Source organism: Leucoraja erinacea, chromosome 5 (genome assembly GCF_028641065.1).
Source record: "Leucoraja erinacea ecotype New England chromosome 5, Leri_hhj_1, whole genome shotgun sequence".
NCBI lineage: Eukaryota > Metazoa > Chordata > Chondrichthyes > Rajiformes > Rajidae > Leucoraja > Leucoraja erinaceus.
In genome coordinates, this window is record NC_073381.1 from 16,642,539 (window position 1) to 16,658,979 (window position 16,441).

General features: G+C 40.5%; 2 protein-coding genes across 4 annotated transcripts in view; one reads left to right on the top strand and one right to left on the bottom strand.

Moving 5' to 3' along the window:
• Nucleotides 1-12,913, bottom strand: part of ppil4 (peptidylprolyl isomerase (cyclophilin)-like 4) — a 33,249-nt gene extending 20,336 nt beyond the window's left edge. Inside the window, 6 exon segments of the mRNA XM_055635095.1 lie at nucleotides 2,632-2,728; nucleotides 4,181-4,323; nucleotides 8,189-8,306; nucleotides 8,991-9,055; nucleotides 11,413-11,480; nucleotides 12,771-12,913. Coding sequence (XP_055491070.1) covers nucleotides 2,632-2,728; nucleotides 4,181-4,323; nucleotides 8,189-8,306; nucleotides 8,991-9,055; nucleotides 11,413-11,480; nucleotides 12,771-12,840 — 561 coding nt within the window. The 5' untranslated portion in view covers nucleotides 12,841-12,913.
• Nucleotides 12,914-12,986: 73 nt separating this feature from the next.
• The window catches only part of LOC129696954 (katanin p60 ATPase-containing subunit A1-like), a 31,848-nt gene continuing 28,393 nt past the window's right edge, over nucleotides 12,987-16,441 (top strand). For all 3 annotated transcript variants that reach the window (XM_055635092.1, XM_055635093.1, XM_055635094.1), the window contains exon 1: nucleotides 12,987-13,288. The gene's annotated coding sequence lies outside the window, so the exon portion shown is untranslated. The remainder of the gene's footprint in view (nucleotides 13,289-16,441) is intronic.

Genomic DNA, 16,441 nt, shown 5'->3' on the forward strand with positions numbered 1-16,441 from the left:
CTGGCTACTTCTTGTAACTCAATTGTTTGGGTACAGTTTGAATAATTTGAAACATTAAATATTAAGTGCGGTATGTGTAGCCTGCCAGGAGAGAGGCGACTTTGAACTCAATGTTTCAGCAATTTTTCACAATAGTTGGGGCGTGAGGGAGGTATAGTCCACATCTTGTGCATTATACGTGCCCCCCATAATGATTGGGACAAAGACCCATCATTTATTTATTTGCCTCTGTACTCCACAATTTGAGACTTGTAATAGAAAATAAATCACATGTGGTTAAAGTGCACATTTTAATAAAGGTAATTTTTATATATTTTGGTTTCACCATGTAGAAAATTACAGCAGTATGTATACATAGTCCTTCAATTTCAGGCACCATAATGTTTGGGACACAGCAATGTCATGTAAATGAAAGTAGTCTTGTTTAGTATTTTGTTGCATATCCTTTGCATGAAATGACTGCTTGAAGTCTGTGATTCATGGACATCACCAGTTGCTGGGTGTCTTCTCTGGTGATGCTCTGGTATTGCAGCCATCTTTAGCTTATGCTTGTTTTGGGGGCAAGTACCCTTCAGATTTCTCTTCAGCATATAAAAGGCATGTTCAATTGGGTTCAGATCAAATGATTGACTTGGCCACTCAAGAATTGATTATTTTTTAGCTTTGAAAAACGCCTTTGGTGCTTTAGCAGTACGTTTGGGATCACGGTCTTGCTGTAGAATGAACTACCGGCCAATGAGTTTTGAGGCATTTGTTTGAACTTGAGCAGATAGGTTGTGTCTATACACTTCAGAATTCATTATGCTACTACCATCAGCAGTTGTATCATCAATGAAGATAAGTGAGCCAGTACCTTCAGCAGCCATACATGCCCAGGCCATAACACCCCCACCACCATGTTTCAGATGAGATGAGGTGGTATGCTTTGGATCTTGGGCAGTTCCTTCTCTCCTCCATACTTTGCTCTTGCCATCACTCTGATATAAGTTAATCTTCGTCTCATCTGTCCACAAGACCTTTTTCCAGAACTGTGGTTGCTCTTTTAAGTACTTCTTGGCAAGTACTTCTCTGTATTTCTGTCATTAAGTCCTCTGCAGACAGTGATCATTGACAAATCCACACCCGACTCCTGAAGAGTGTTTCTGATCTGTCGGATAGGTGTTTAGGGATTTTTCTTTATTATAGAGAGAATTCTTTTGTCATCAGCTGTGGAGGTCTTCTTTGGCCTGTCAGTCCCTTTGCGATTAGTAAGTTCACCAGTGCTCTCTTTCTTCTTAATGTTGTTCCAAACAGTTGATTTTGGTAAGCCGGTTTGGCTGATGTCTCTAACAGTTTTATTCTTGTTTCTCAGTCTCATAATGGCTTCTTTGACTTTCTTTGGCACAACTTTTGGTCCTCATGTTGATAAACAGCAATAAATGTTTCCAAATGTGATGGAAAGACTGGAGGAAAGACTAGGTGCTGAGAGCTCTCTTATACCTGCATTAAGGAGGCAATTAAACACACCTGAGCAATTACAAACACCTGAGAAGCCATGTGTCCCAAAAGTTATGGTGCCCCAAAATGGGGGTGCTACGTGTAAATACAGCTGTAATTTCTACATGGTGAAACCAAAATGTATAAAAATGGCCTTTAATAAAATCTGTCAATGTGCATTCTAACCACATGTGATTTTTTTTTCTATTACAAATCTCAAATTGTGGAGTACAAAGGCAAATAAATAAATGATGCGTCTTTGTCCCAAACATTATGGAGGGCACTGTGACCAGCTATAATTAAATCAGCAATTATGTTATTGCTGTAACATGTGACCAAGAGACCAAATAGATCACAAATATGTCACAATTTGGTAAATTAGAAATAGGATTGACCATATTCAATTAATTTCATCTTAATTCAGTCACATTTTAAGCAACTCGAAAGTATTTCTGGAAATTTCTAAAAGGTCAAAATTTAAAGTTACTGCAGAACAATAGAGAGCTGGTGAACACTTCTACGCCTTAATGTTTCCGGACCTTGGCAAACTTACAATGAGCCAGGCCATTATAGTCCTGACCCACTATCCGGACTCATTACTTGTGTCTCTGCCTGCCTGTTTTCTGAATGTAGAGAAATAGATGAGCTGATCAATCACACCTAGAAAGGCAAATCTAATACTGAGCAGCACATTTCTGATGACCTTTAACAGCTTGTTCCTTATCAAAAGTTTAGTCAAATAGTTCTCATTGTTAAAATCCACCAGCTGACAGTCGGCATTTTGGTAAATGGATTATGATCAAAGCTATTCACTGCTGAATATTAGGATTTCAGCATAGATATTATCTATTCCCAAGGTCTTATTATTTTTTAGTTGGGATTTTTTAGTTGGCTCCTTGATTTCATGTCATCCAGGAGCGGAAGCAAAGCTCGAGCAAATAGATTGCTGTGGGATGGAGTCAAATGGGTCATGTTGAGTATAGCGAACATCCGTTCTTCAATTGAGGACATCAGATCATTATCTTTTAGGTGCATAAATGCAAAAGAAAATTACACAAATTTCCTGCAGTCATAATCGCTAAGACTCAAAGGACAGCTGAAGACACAGTAATTCAGGAACAAAAGATACAAAAAAAATTTTAAATAAATATTTACATCAAGCTGTTCTTTGGTGGGTTCTGGTGAGCGATCTGGAATTTGCAAATCTTGAGGGTCATCAAATGGATCTTCCAGTATTACTGTATGGGTTATCCTAATATAAAGGATAAAATGATTGATGTAATAAACTCCTACAATCTTCCATTATCTGCATAGGAATTATCTATTGTTAAACTAAATTAATCATCACATAACAATCATCATATGATGGAAAGATGTAACATAATGAAATGAGAGACAATTTATGCATTGGTACACACAAGTTATGAACCAATGTTTTTATTTGGCAAAGACTCATTTTGAAGGAATGAGGTCACAGTAAACTAGACAGGACTCTAACAGGTATATACATAAATTAATAGCAAGTTTTTGAGGACGTAATCTAATGTGTAGGAATGCGTTTGGCACGAGATAAAATAAAGATACTAGCGAGATTATTGGAGTTTAAACCAAATGACCTGTTCCTCATGCTATAAATCCCACACAAGAGTGCTACAGAACGGATACGACCCCTGCGACTCAGCATGTCAGTGCCGACCTTTTTACCAGCTACATTCATTCCACTGACTGCATTTAGTCTGCATCCTTCTTGCCTATTTAAGTGCCAATCTAAATGTCTCTTAAACATATAGACAGCATCTGACCCCACCACATCTTCTGGCAGAAAGTTTCAAATATCAATTGCTTAATGTAAACTTTCAGATATAAAGCATTATTTTCTCACAAATCCCCCTCAAGACACCCTCCTCTCACTTTGAATCTATGCGTTCGCTTTTGGTACCACGCCATGATAAAAACATTCTGAATACCTACTCTATGCCTCCTATAATGTTATCTACTTCTGTCAATTCACCCCACAGTCTTCTTCACTCCAGGAAAAACAAGTCCAGCATACACAATCTTTCCCCATAACTAAAGTTCTCCAATCCAGGCAACAACAACAATCTGGTAAAGCACAACCATGTCCTTCCTATTGTGCGATGGTCAGAGCGGCACAGAAATTCCGAGTGCAGTCCAACAAATGTTTTGTCAAGTTGCAACATAACACTCCAACATTTATATTCTGTGCCCTGCCATATGAATGATTGTGTGCCAAACATTTTCTCCTTGCCTTTTTCAGGGAACAATGGACTTGAACCCCTTCCACGGTTCATCATTTCTTAGCACCCAACCATCTACTGCATATGTCCTATCCTTATTTTGCTTCCCAAAGTGCATCACCTCGCAATTGTCAGAATTAAATTCCATCTGCTCAACTTTCCAGCTGATCTACATGTTGCAATTTTCTGAATTTTAAAGCACAACAAGTAGCAGATGTTGGGAAGTTCAAAACAAAAGATGCTGAAAAACACGCCATTTGTTATCTTACAAAATAGTGATTTAAAACAAATACGCTTTTCATGTAAAATGAGTTAAACTGACCTATTACATTTTTATACCCTTATATTTTTTTTTAATATCCTAAATCTGCAACATCATAAGATATTAAGTTTTGTCAATGCTTTATTTCCAGTAATTTTTAATTTAATAAGTAAGCAACACATACCTAATATCTTGATATGGACAGAAATCCTTGTCAACAAATGCTTCATTGATCTTCATTAGAACATCCATGCCTTCAGTCACCTCACCAAACACTGTATGTACACCATTGAGATAATCCAAGTTTTCTCCCATAGTAATCAAGAACTAAATAAACAGAAGCAGATTAAAAAGTACGTATAAATTAACGTGAAAAATAAAATAACAAAGGTGTAAATTTCATTCTCAGTGCATATTCTCACTGGTTCTCAGAAAAGACATTAACAAATACACAAACCAGGAGCAAGAGTCATTTGCCCCTTTACTCTTGCACTGCCATTCATCATGATCATTGCTGATCTTCTATTTCTATGCAGAAAAATGCTGCTATCTCCCATATCCCTGACATAGAATGCCCTCCATAATGTTTGGGACAAAAACCCATCATTTATTTATTTGCCTTGGTACTCCACAAATTGAGGTTTGTAATTTTTAAAAAATCACATGTGGTTAAAATGCACGGTGTCAGATTTTAATAAAGGGCGTTTTTATACATTTTGGGTTCACCATGTAGAAACACCATATGGCAGTGTTCCCGCCCCCCCCCCCCCCCCCCCGCTCCCGCCCCCCGAACAGTTGCGATTCATGGACATCACCAGTTGCTGGGTGTCTTCTCTGGTGATGCTCTGCCAGGCCTGTATTGCAGCCATCTTTAGCTTATGCTTGTTTTGGGGGCTAGTCACCTTCAGTTTCTTCAGCATATAAAAGGCTTTCTCAATTGGGTTCAGATCGGATGATTGACTTGGCCACTCAAGAATTGACCTTTGAATTGAAAAACTCCTTTGTTGCTTTAGCAGTATGTTTGGGATCATTGTCTTGCTGTAGAATGAACTACTGGCCAATGAGTTTCGAGGCATTTGTTTGAACTTGAGCAGATAGGATGTGTCTTTACACTTCAGAATTCATTATGCTACTACCATCAGCAGTTGCATCATCAATGAAGATAAGTGAGCCAGTACCTTCAGCAGCCATACATGCCCAGGCCATGACACCCCCACCACCGTGTTTCACAGATGAAGTGGGTAGTTCCTTCTCTCCTCCATACTTTGCTCTTGCCATCACTCGGATATAAATTAATCTGCATCTCATCTGTCCACAATACTAGTTTTTCTAGAACTGTGGTTGCTCGTTTAAGTACTTCTTGGCAAACTGTAACCTGGCCATCCTATTTTTGCAGCTACTGGTTTGCATTTTGCAGTGTAGCCTCTGTATTAATGTTTTCTGCGGACAGTGGTCATTGACAAATCCACACCCGACTCCTGAAGAGTGTTTCTGATCTGTCGGACAAGTGTTTCGGGTTTTTTCCTTTATTATAGAGAGAATTCTTCTGTCATCAACTGTGGAGGTCTTCCTTGGCCTGCCAGTCCCTTTGCAAATAGTAAGCTCACCAGTGCTCTCTTTCTTAATGATGTTCCAAACAGTTGGATTTGGTAAGCCTATGGTTTGGCTGATCTGTTTCCAACAGTTTTATTCATGTTTCTCAGTCCCTCAATGGCATCTTTGACTTTCATCTGCACAACGTTGGTCATATTGATAAACAGCAATAAAAGTTTCCAAAGGTGATGGAAAGACTGGAGGAAAGTGCTAATTCCTGCATTGAGACAATTAAACACACCCAAGCAATTACAAACGCCTGTGAAGTCATGTGTCCCATACATTATGGTGCCCTGAAATGGGGGAACTATGTATAAACACAGCTGTAATTTCTACATGGTGACACCAAAATGTATAAAGATACCCTTTAATAAAATCTGACAATGTGCACTTTAACTACATGTGAGTTTTTAATTACAAATCTCAAATTGTGGAGTAGAGGCAAATAAATAAATAATAATAATAATACTTTATTGATCCCCTCGGGGAAATTCAGATGTCCAGAAGCCCCCAACCAACAAACCCACAGATTCAAAACGAACGCAGACAGAAAATACATATAATACACTGTGGACACTACCTGAGAGCAATAAATACTTAAAAAGACCAATAATTAACAATTAAACATTAAAAATTGCAAAAATGCATCACCCTACAGCCTAGCGGTCCGAATTATAAAATCTAATGGCTGCAGGGGTGAAGGATCTCCTGAACCGCTCTGTTCTACAGGGCAGGGAGAGGAGCCGGTTGATGTTCCGAGTGCTCCTTTGACTCTCCGGAATTACATGGAGGGGATGCCCGGCGTTTTTCAGGATGACCTGCACCTTGTGCCTCATACGCCTCTCAAGCACATCCATCCCAGAGTCTACTTTCCCCTCCAGCACTGAGCTAGCTCGTTTAACCAGTTTGACCAGCTTCTTGTTGTTTTTTTCACTAATGTTTTTTTCACAAATGACGGGTCTTTGTCCCAAACATTATGAAGGGCACTGTATCCAACACAAAGATCTATCAATCTATATTCTGAATAAATGCAATGGCTGAACCTTTAAGCCCTCCGGGTAGAGAATTTCAAAGAATTACCAATTCTGAGTAAGCAATAATTTCAGTACTAAATAGCCTATCCCTTATTCTGAGATGGTGACTCATGTTCCATAAACCTCAACTTCAAGAAATATTAATCTCAGGCCGTTGAGCAGTGAAAGAAATTTACATATTTGAATGCGATTACCTCATTCATCACACATCAGCAAAACTTGATAATGTTTATATATTAATTTCAAGCCGGGGAGAAAACAAGACTTCTTGCTTTTCGCCCAGGACCAGTACCACAAATACAATTAACGAATGCCCTCAAACTCTTAAGTGCCAACTTCAGCAGAACATTACGCATGCCTAACAAAAACATGGTGAAGACTAACCATAATATACATGCACTGTGACTGTGATCCATGGAAGACAGCGTAACATTACAAATATCCAAATCCAACAGATAAATATTCCAACTTTGACACTGGATACAAAACAGAGCCTGTGGGAAACAAACTGAAGCACTTTTTGCAAGGATTTAAAATTACACTCCTTGAAAATTTAATTTCTTTTATCTGTAAAAGCCTCCAAGCTTTTTATCACCATTGAAATTTTAGGGGGTTATCTTGGAACATTTAGTTACATGTAGAGCTTGAATAAATGCCAATCAAAAGTCAATGGATTTTGTCGTCTAATTTAAGACATCAAAAAATGAAGTAAAGTCCACAAGTTGAAACAGGCAAAGTACTGATATACTGCCTTAACTGAATGACCCTACTGAAAATACAGAACATCCTCTGTATAATAATGGCAGCAGCTAGAAAATTTTAATTCCAGTTATATAAAATATCTGGAATTTAAAACAAAAGTTGGCCACAACAACAACAACCATGAAATCACTGGTATGTTATAGACATCCACGTCATTTGGCCTGGTCTTTCAGGGAGTGAAATCTTCCAACCTTACCTAGTCTGGCCCATTTGTAACTCCACACCCACCAGTGTGACTGGCTCTTAAAATGCCTCCTCAGTGCAGGAGCAATTAAGGATGGACCATAAACACCAGACTGTCCTCAACATGCCCTATACCCCGAAAACAAATAGATAAAATGAGGAATTGAAGCACACAGAACCCCCACTTTCCCCCCCTCCTCCTTGAGTCTCCTTCTTCTGACACATTAATTTCACACTGCTTACATTTGAAATTGAATTGTGAAGCGGGTAGAACTAACACAAATTGGTGCATTGGTGCTTATACTGACTGTTTACCATCAATAAGGTCAATCAGACAGGTAAGGTATATTAACAAATATTCACAAAATGAAAAATATTTACAGAAATTTAAATCTGAAGGGAAGGGACAAACAAATACATGCATGCGTTATCTCCATGTCCTTCTTATATACTACCCTGTAGAGCAGGTGACTAGAGAATATGCTAATTTATTTAAAACCTGTTATTTTTTGAATAAATAACTTTCCTAAAATTTGCAAACATACCAAAACTAAATTTTGAAACTTCGTATTACAATAAATACTCGAATATAAACAAATATATTAGCGATATTGATCTACCTGAGAACCATGCTGATCATTGCCATTATTCACCATGGATACTGTTCCCTTTTTCTTGTGTTTTATTCGGGGCACATTTTCGGCCTCAAAATATCTGGCTTGGTCTCCGTAGAGTTTACTGTGGAATAAGAAAAGTAATTGGTTTTCTGTAAATGTTAAATCATTTCAAGGTCAATTGTACTGTTCTTTTTAATAATCAGAAAGGGCCTTCCAAGATCAGAAACAACATCCTGGAAAGAAGCTATCAATACCTTGGCCCATGGAGACCAACAAGAAGCCATAAACAAAACAGATAGGGGAACAAAGGGAATTTGCTTACAAATGAAAAAAAACTTAGATCTGTATAATTTCATCTTTGAGACTGAAGCTACACACTTAGGTCACCAACATATTAATAATGTTACTAATTGCATTAAACTCAGAAAAAAAATCAGTATTTAAAACAAAATGTTAAGAAATAAGCACATGCACTGATCAGCATCAAAATCAAACAATGAATAAACAGCAAGCATCACCCACTGTATTAATGAATTCCAATCCCCAAGTTTATGACACTCACATGTTTAACATAATTGTTCACCTTCACAAAATCCTGCCTTGTTCTAACTGAATGTTAGCACCTCCCACAATGGAACTCTCCCACAATATAACAAAATATTAGCTTGATTGTGTAACTGGATGGGGCTTAAACTTTTTTCACAAAGAGATGTGAATGGTACTATGAAGATAAGATGCATCTTTACTTAAACAAGATTCAGGTTATTGAAAGATAGTGCACTTTACATTCTTAATAGAAACATACCAAAAAATAGATTCGCCTCCACGACCACTTCCAGTTGGGTCACCAGTCTGCATAATGAAGTCTCTCTGTTGTGAAACACATTAAACTAGGTTCAATAATGAATAATCATATATTTATGATAAGAAGGAAGGAAATATTTTATGTCAATCTCACAAAAATTAAACTGGAATATCAATTCATGCCTGTATGCTCAAAATGAATTCTGAAACTTTATTAATCTTGACACTGTCTTTTACTTCAATTAATTGAGAACTTTTTTTATGAATATGTTTTCTGTGTGTGCATCTGAGTATCCAAAATACAAAGGCAGTAGTAGAGATATTCTTGGTGTTGATAACAAATCCATGGAATCTTGTTAAAGGCAAGGGAGGGAACTAGGGGAGGGATTGTACAACATGGATAGTTTTAAGTCAGTATTTGGCAGCATTCGGTAACAGGGAAAAAAAGTTAAGCGAGAGCCCTGCAGCATCTATGGAGCGAAGGAGATAGGCAACGTTTTGGGCCGAAACCCTTCTACAGACTGATATGAGGGTGGGGGCGGGAAGAGGAAATGAAGAGGTGGAGCCAGTGGGCTGAGGGAGAGCTGAGAAGGGGAGGAGAAAGTAATGTTCTTACCGCTGGGGTGCAAACTGCCCAAGCGAAATATGAGGTGCTGCTCCTCCAATTTACTGTGGTCCTCACTCTGGCCATGGAGGAGGCCCAGGACACAAAGGTCAGATTGTGAATGGGAGGGGGAGTTGAAGTGCTGAGCCACCGTGAGATCAGGTTGGTTATTGCGAACTGAGCGGAGGTGTTCGGCGAAGCGATCGCTAAGCCTATGCTTGGTCTCACCGATGTAGAGCAGCTGACATCTAGAGCAGCGGATGCAATAGATGAGGTTAGAGGAGGTGCAGGTGAACCTCTGCCGCACCTGAAAAGAGTGCTTGGGTCCTTGAATGGAGTCAAAGGGGGAGATAAAGTGACAAGTGTAGCAATTCCTGCGGTTGCAAGGGAAAGTGCCCTGACAGGGTGGTACGGTTGGGAAGGGACGAATTGATCAGGAGTTACAGAGGGAGGGGTCTCTGCGGAAAGCAGACAGGGGAGGAGATGGAAAGATGTGGCCAGTGGTGGGGGTTTGAGAATAGAGTCACGGGGTATAGAAGAGACAGACCCTGGTGAGAGCCTCATCTATGGTAGAAGAGGGGAACCCCTGTTCCCTGAAGAATGAGGACATCTCCGATGCCCTGGTGTGGAACACCTCATTCTGGGTACAGATGCGGCGTAGACAGAGGAATTGGGAGTAGGGGGATGGAGTCCTTACAGGAAGAAATGTAGTCCAGATAGCCATGGGAGTCAGTGGGTTTATAGTGGATCTCAGTCAGGAGTCTATCACCTGCGATGTAGATAGTGAGGTCAAGAAATGTTGGAAATAGTCCAGGTGTATTTGAAGTTAGTGGTGAAATGGATGAAGTCAGTGAGTTGTGTGTGGGTGCAGGAGGTAGCACCAATGCAGTCGTCGATGTAGCGGAGGTAGAGTTCGGGGATAGGGTCAGGGTGCGTCTTGAACAAGGATTGTTCGACTTACCCTACAAAGAGGCAGGCATAGCTAGGGCCCATTCGCGTGCCCATAGCTACGCCTTGTATTTGGAGGAAATGAGAGGAGTCAAATGAAAAGTTATTAAGGGTAATGGTGAACACACGGCAAGGATGGGGATTGGGACCGGAGGAAGGCAGGTGAATGGACTGAGGCAGAGGCGATGTCTGGTGGGGGGTGATCAGGGAGGGAGGGGGTATGAGGACTATTGTGTGGGTGGGGAAGAGCTGGGGTCACATGGTTTGAGGGGGAAGGGGAAGACCCAGTGGAACAACCACTGAGGTTTCCTGGGTTAGGGGTACTAGCACTAGGACCCAGCGCAGTTAAACCCCGTGGAGTTGGAGTCTACAGCGTGGAGGATAGATTGAGGACAGTTGGAAAATATGGATTCCAGAATTTATGATAGAACATTGGAAAAATGAATTAAAGAGAGATGGAAAGACAGATTTTACAGGGCATGAACCTAATAATCACAAGTAAAAATATATAAATTGTGCTCATCTGTGATAGTGTGATCACAACTATTTTCAAAAATAGCATAATTTCACTATCAGTTTATACTACCACTTTTGGGATGAGCAATTACTAATTATACTGAATGTTGTCCATTGTTTAAAAATGACTAATTTCTGCTTTGTTGAATTGTGTCATTCACAAATGCCAGTAATTTCCAGAGTTATTCATCAGTGGAATCTGATTATGTATTGTCTTGACCCCCCACACTCTTAAATCTTAATGGGGATCTGGTATATTATCCCCAATTAAAGATAATTAAATCACTTTCCTTTGCTTTTTTATATTTCTGATCAAATTGACAATGTTTACAACTGCAAACTAATGAAAACTCACCTGAACATTGTGGATGAGACAATAATTATAATACTTGGTTTTACAAAGCTTCAGAAAATTCAAGCAGGCTGCAAATAAAAAAAAGCAAAATTCAACTTTATTTTTGTAACAAACATTATTTTCTTATACTTTTGCCTAATCGCATTTTGCTGATTGACATTGACCTTTATTTTTCTCTACACTCAAGACACATTCTCCATGTGAAGAACTATTTAAAGTGAAATCTTATCAAATCAGATTAAAAATAACCAGATTTCACCTTATCCAGATGTCACAACTTTGCTGTTAATTTCCATCCTTGCTCAGCTTCACTTACTTGGCACATCACTTTATCGCCATTTCTGTACATGGTGGGGGGTGATCAGGGACCACCCCAGATACATTTTCTCTCCTTTCAGCAACCAAAAAGGGCTGTTTCTTCTGCAATATTCTCATTAATTATTCAATGAACAAAAGTGGCCTTCTATAATCATTCAAAAAACCTGCCCCTTACCTCCTTCCTCCGTACTGGGTCCCATATAATAATTCCAGCTAAAGCTGCATTCCACTTTCAATTAGGTTTAATCTTTTGCTCACAGTACGATTTTCTCTACTTTGCTCTCATAAACTATAAATTGGGCAAGCACTTTGTGGAACATTACTGTCAGTCCACTAGCAAGACTTTCACCTTCCAGTCTCTTGTCATCTCATTGTGTGTAAATCGATTACCGCGTTCCTTTAAAACACCAAATACTGCAGATGCTGGTTTACACCGAAGGTGGATAGAAAATGCTGGAGTAACTCAGCGGGACAGGCAGCATCTCTGGAGAGAAGGAATGGGTGAAGTTCCTTAAACTTCACTGGCTGTATGTGCCCTTTTGAATTCCCAAGGGATCATGTTTAAATCAGAATTACCAGGGGTAGTGTGTAAAGTCAGAAAGGCATACGTTATTTCTTAATACCCGAGAAATGTCGATACTTTACCAAACAAAATTCTAATTTTTGCACATATAATTATTTGCTGATTACATTGAAAAGGTTTACAAACAAGGGACTCACAGTCCAAGGAAATGCAGATGTTGGTTTAAACCGAAAATATTCTCGTTTTTGCACATATAATTATTTGCTCACTACATTGAAAAGGCTTACAAAAAAAGGGACTCGCAGTCCAAAGTAATGCAGATGTTGGTTTAAACCGAAGATAGACACAAAAAGCGGGAGTAACACAGCAGGGTCAGGCAGCATTTCTGGAGAAAATGAAGAATAGGTGTCTGAAGAAAGGTCTCGAGACGTCACCTATTCCTTTCCTCCAGAGATCCTGTCTGACCCGCTGAGTTACTCCAGCTTTTTTTAAATAGCTTTCTACAGATATTACTGACCCCGAGGCCGCTCCTCCGTGTACAAATCAACCACCAGATCACCAAGCGTCGTTTCCAGCAACACCGCCATTTTGTCAACGGCCCGGTGCAAAATGGCCGCCAGGTGAAACGCGTCACCTGACGCCGAGCGAGCGGCCGAGTGGGCGAACACGGAATATGTTTGGGCGGAGCCGGCCGGGCCGGGCCGGGCACTGCGGTGAAAGCAGCAACCGGGTAGTCGGCGTCTCCGTTATCACCACAAGAACTGTTTAAATTACAGCCGCAGATGCTGGGACAGTATTTAAATTATTAGGCGCACCTTTTTCCTTGGTGTGACCGGCTTGTTGCGAAGAAGTAGATATTTGTTGTCTTGGAGTTGTCCCACCCACCCCATCCCTGATCGAGGCCTGGAAGAGTCACCCAACTGCCTGCCATTGGCAACGTCGCCAAACCACGTATAACGCGCTGCCTATCACGCTGCTGAGTTGTATTTAACCATTTACACCCTAAAAGGCCCTTGGCGAAATCCCGCAAAGAAGGTAAAAAAAAAAAGTGGGTTCTACAATTTGATAAATGAGTTAAATAAATGGGAGATGTGTGTGTGTTGAACTCCCCGTGCTCGCTGCTCAACAGTACCCTTTTTTCTCTACGTTTTAACTGTTTGTATCCCACCCTGCTGCAGAACTATTTGAATTTATTTGTTAACATTTCTAAAACTTTCTCTGGTAAATTATGACCTGCCACTGATTCTGTGTCAGTGTATTTCTCTTTTTCACTCAGAGTTGTGAGTCTGGAATTCTCTGCCTCGGTGGAGGTGGAGGTGGAGGCCGGTTCTCTGGATACTCAAGAGCAAAGATCTTATAGCTATAGGATCTTTGCTCAATAGAGAGCTTGAGAGCTTGATATGACCCGGATTTGAGTATAGGAGCAGGGAGGTTCTACTGCAGTTGTACAGGGTCTTGGTGAGACCACACCTGGAGTATTGCGTTACAGTTTTGGTCTCCTAATCTGAGGAAAGACATTCTTGCCATAGAGGTAGTACAGAGAAGGTTCACCAGACTAATTCCTGGGATGTCAGGACTTTCATATGAAGAAAGACTGGATAGACTCGGTTTGTACTCGCTGGAATTTAGAAGATTGAGGGGGGATTTTATAGAAACTTACAAAATTCTTAAGGGGTTGGACAGGCTAGATGCAGGAAGATTGTTCCCGATGTTGGGGAAGTCCAGTCACAGTTAAGGATAAGGGGGAAATCTTTAAGACCGAGATGAGGAAAACATTTTTCACACAGAGAGTGATGAATCTGTGGAATTCTCTGCCAAAGAAGGTAGTTGAGGCCTGTTCATTGGCTATATTTAAGAGGGAGTTAGATGTGGCCCTTGTGGCTTGTGGGATCAGGGGGTATGGAGAGAAGGCAGGTACAGGATACTGAGTTGGATGATCAGGCATTATCTTATTGAATGGCGGTGCAGGCTCGAAGGACCGAATGGCCTACACCTGCACCTATTTTCTATGTTTCTATTAGGCTCTTAAAGATAGTGGAGTCAAGGGATATGGGGAGAAGGCAGGAACGGGGTACTGATTGGGGATGATCAGCCATGATCACATTGAATGGCGGTGCTGGCTTGAATGGCCTACTGGTCCTATTGTCTAGATAAGACAAGAGACATTTATTGTCACATGTACCAATTGGTACAGTGAAATTCGGGGTCTATTGTATTCCACGGATTTTATTTTAAATAGGACTCGATTTTTAAAGTTCAACCTTGCCAAAGAGGAAATATTATAAATATCTGGAATAGAAAAACAATATTGGGAAATACTCAAATATAATGGAATACAAAAGCAAAGGTTGCTCTCCTTTATGTCTGTAAATGCCATTCAGTTCATGCATTGTGAATGTTGTCGGGTCCTTGCATTGGTCATGTTAGCGCATTCTATATTCAAGGTACCATTGCCACTCGTGGCCTCCTTTGACAATAAATACAACGTTCAACCAAACAACGTTTGAGAGGCTTCTATACCTGGCTTAGACAATGTCTTGTGGCAGTAGGACCTTGGACTGCAGTCCCTCATCACAGAATTTTTGAATGGCTTCCCTTGCCCTGGAATGTGCCAGTCAGACGTTTGAAAATGGAACCAGTGAAAAGGTTTAATTTGCAGAGAAAAGGGGAACAGGAAAGGAGAACAAAAGAGGTCCAGATCTAGTAAATCATTTAGAGCAACAGTTCCAACTAGAAACCAGTCTCTTAACAAATTAAAATGAACCGCTATCTAATTTTAGTCTAACTTTGTTCATAGGAAATCTGAACTAGATTTTGTCTTTTTGAGCATGTGACGAAAAGAAGTGACATGGGCAGGGTCATGGATATTGTCTATATATACTTTAGCAAGGCTTTTGATGAGGACTCGCATGGTAGACTTCCAGAAGGTTAGATTGCATGGTTTCCAGCATGCGATGGGTACAAAATTAGGTTTGTGACAGTTTATTTTAGAGCAGCACAGTGCCATAGCGGTAGAGTTGCTGCCTTACAGCACCAGAGACCCCGGTTTGATCCTGGCTACAGGTTCTGTCTGTACAGAGTTTGTACATGCTCCCTGTAACCTCGTGGGCTTTCTCCAGGTCCTCCGGTTTCCTCCCACACTCCAAAGCCATGCTGGTTTGTAGACTTATTGGCTTTGGTAAATTTGTAAATTGTCCCTAGTGTGTAGGCTAGTGCTAGTGTATAATTGGTCACTCGGCCTATTTCCACTCTGTATCTGTAATGTCTAACTACAGGAACCAGAGGGTGGTAGTGGGGGATTGATTTTTAAATTGGAGACCTAAAATCAGTGGTATGCTGCAAGGATCACTACTTGATCTTTTACCGTTCATCATATTTGGTTTGGAAGAAATTGTAGATGGCATGATTAGTGTGTTTGCAGATGATACCAAAACTGGTGGTTGAATGGATGGCAAAGAAGTTTGTCTAGGTAACAGCAAGATCTTGATTTTGATCAACTGGTATAGTGGAAAAGGGTTTTGCTGATGGAATTGAACGCCGGCAAGTGTGAATTCATTTTAGGAAGTTAAATCAGGCCAAGGTATGTAGGTCCCTGAAAGTGGAGATATGGGAAGACATAGTGGTGAAGAACGCTTATGGTATGTCAGCAATCAAGACATTGGGTTCAGGCATTGGGACATTGTGTTACAGTTGTACAAATAATTGCTTAAGCCACATGGAGTATTGTGTGTAGTTGCGGTCGGCACAATACGGCATGGATGTGCTTAGGCTATAGAGGGTACAGAAAGGATTCTCAAGAATTCTTCCTGGACTGGGGGGGGGGGCTTGTGTTATAGACGATTGAAAGGACTGGGTGGAGTGGAAAGAAAGGTGTTTGTGGGAAGTGGAGGGGAGCTGGGTAGTTGAGAAGGACATGGGGTTGGGATGGCCACCTGAAATTGGAGAATTCAATGGTCATACTTTGGGTTGTAGACTACCAAAGCAGGAAACGAGGTGCTGTATTTCCAGTTTGCATCTACCTCGATCTTGTGGAGGGCCAGACTACAACCTATAATCCAGCATCCTAAACATTGAATTCTCCAATTTCAGGTACCACCTGTACCCTTTCCCATACAGCTCCTCACCGTCACTCCCCATGCACACCTTTCTTTCTGCTCGCCTTGCCCCATCCCATCACCTTGTTTTTGA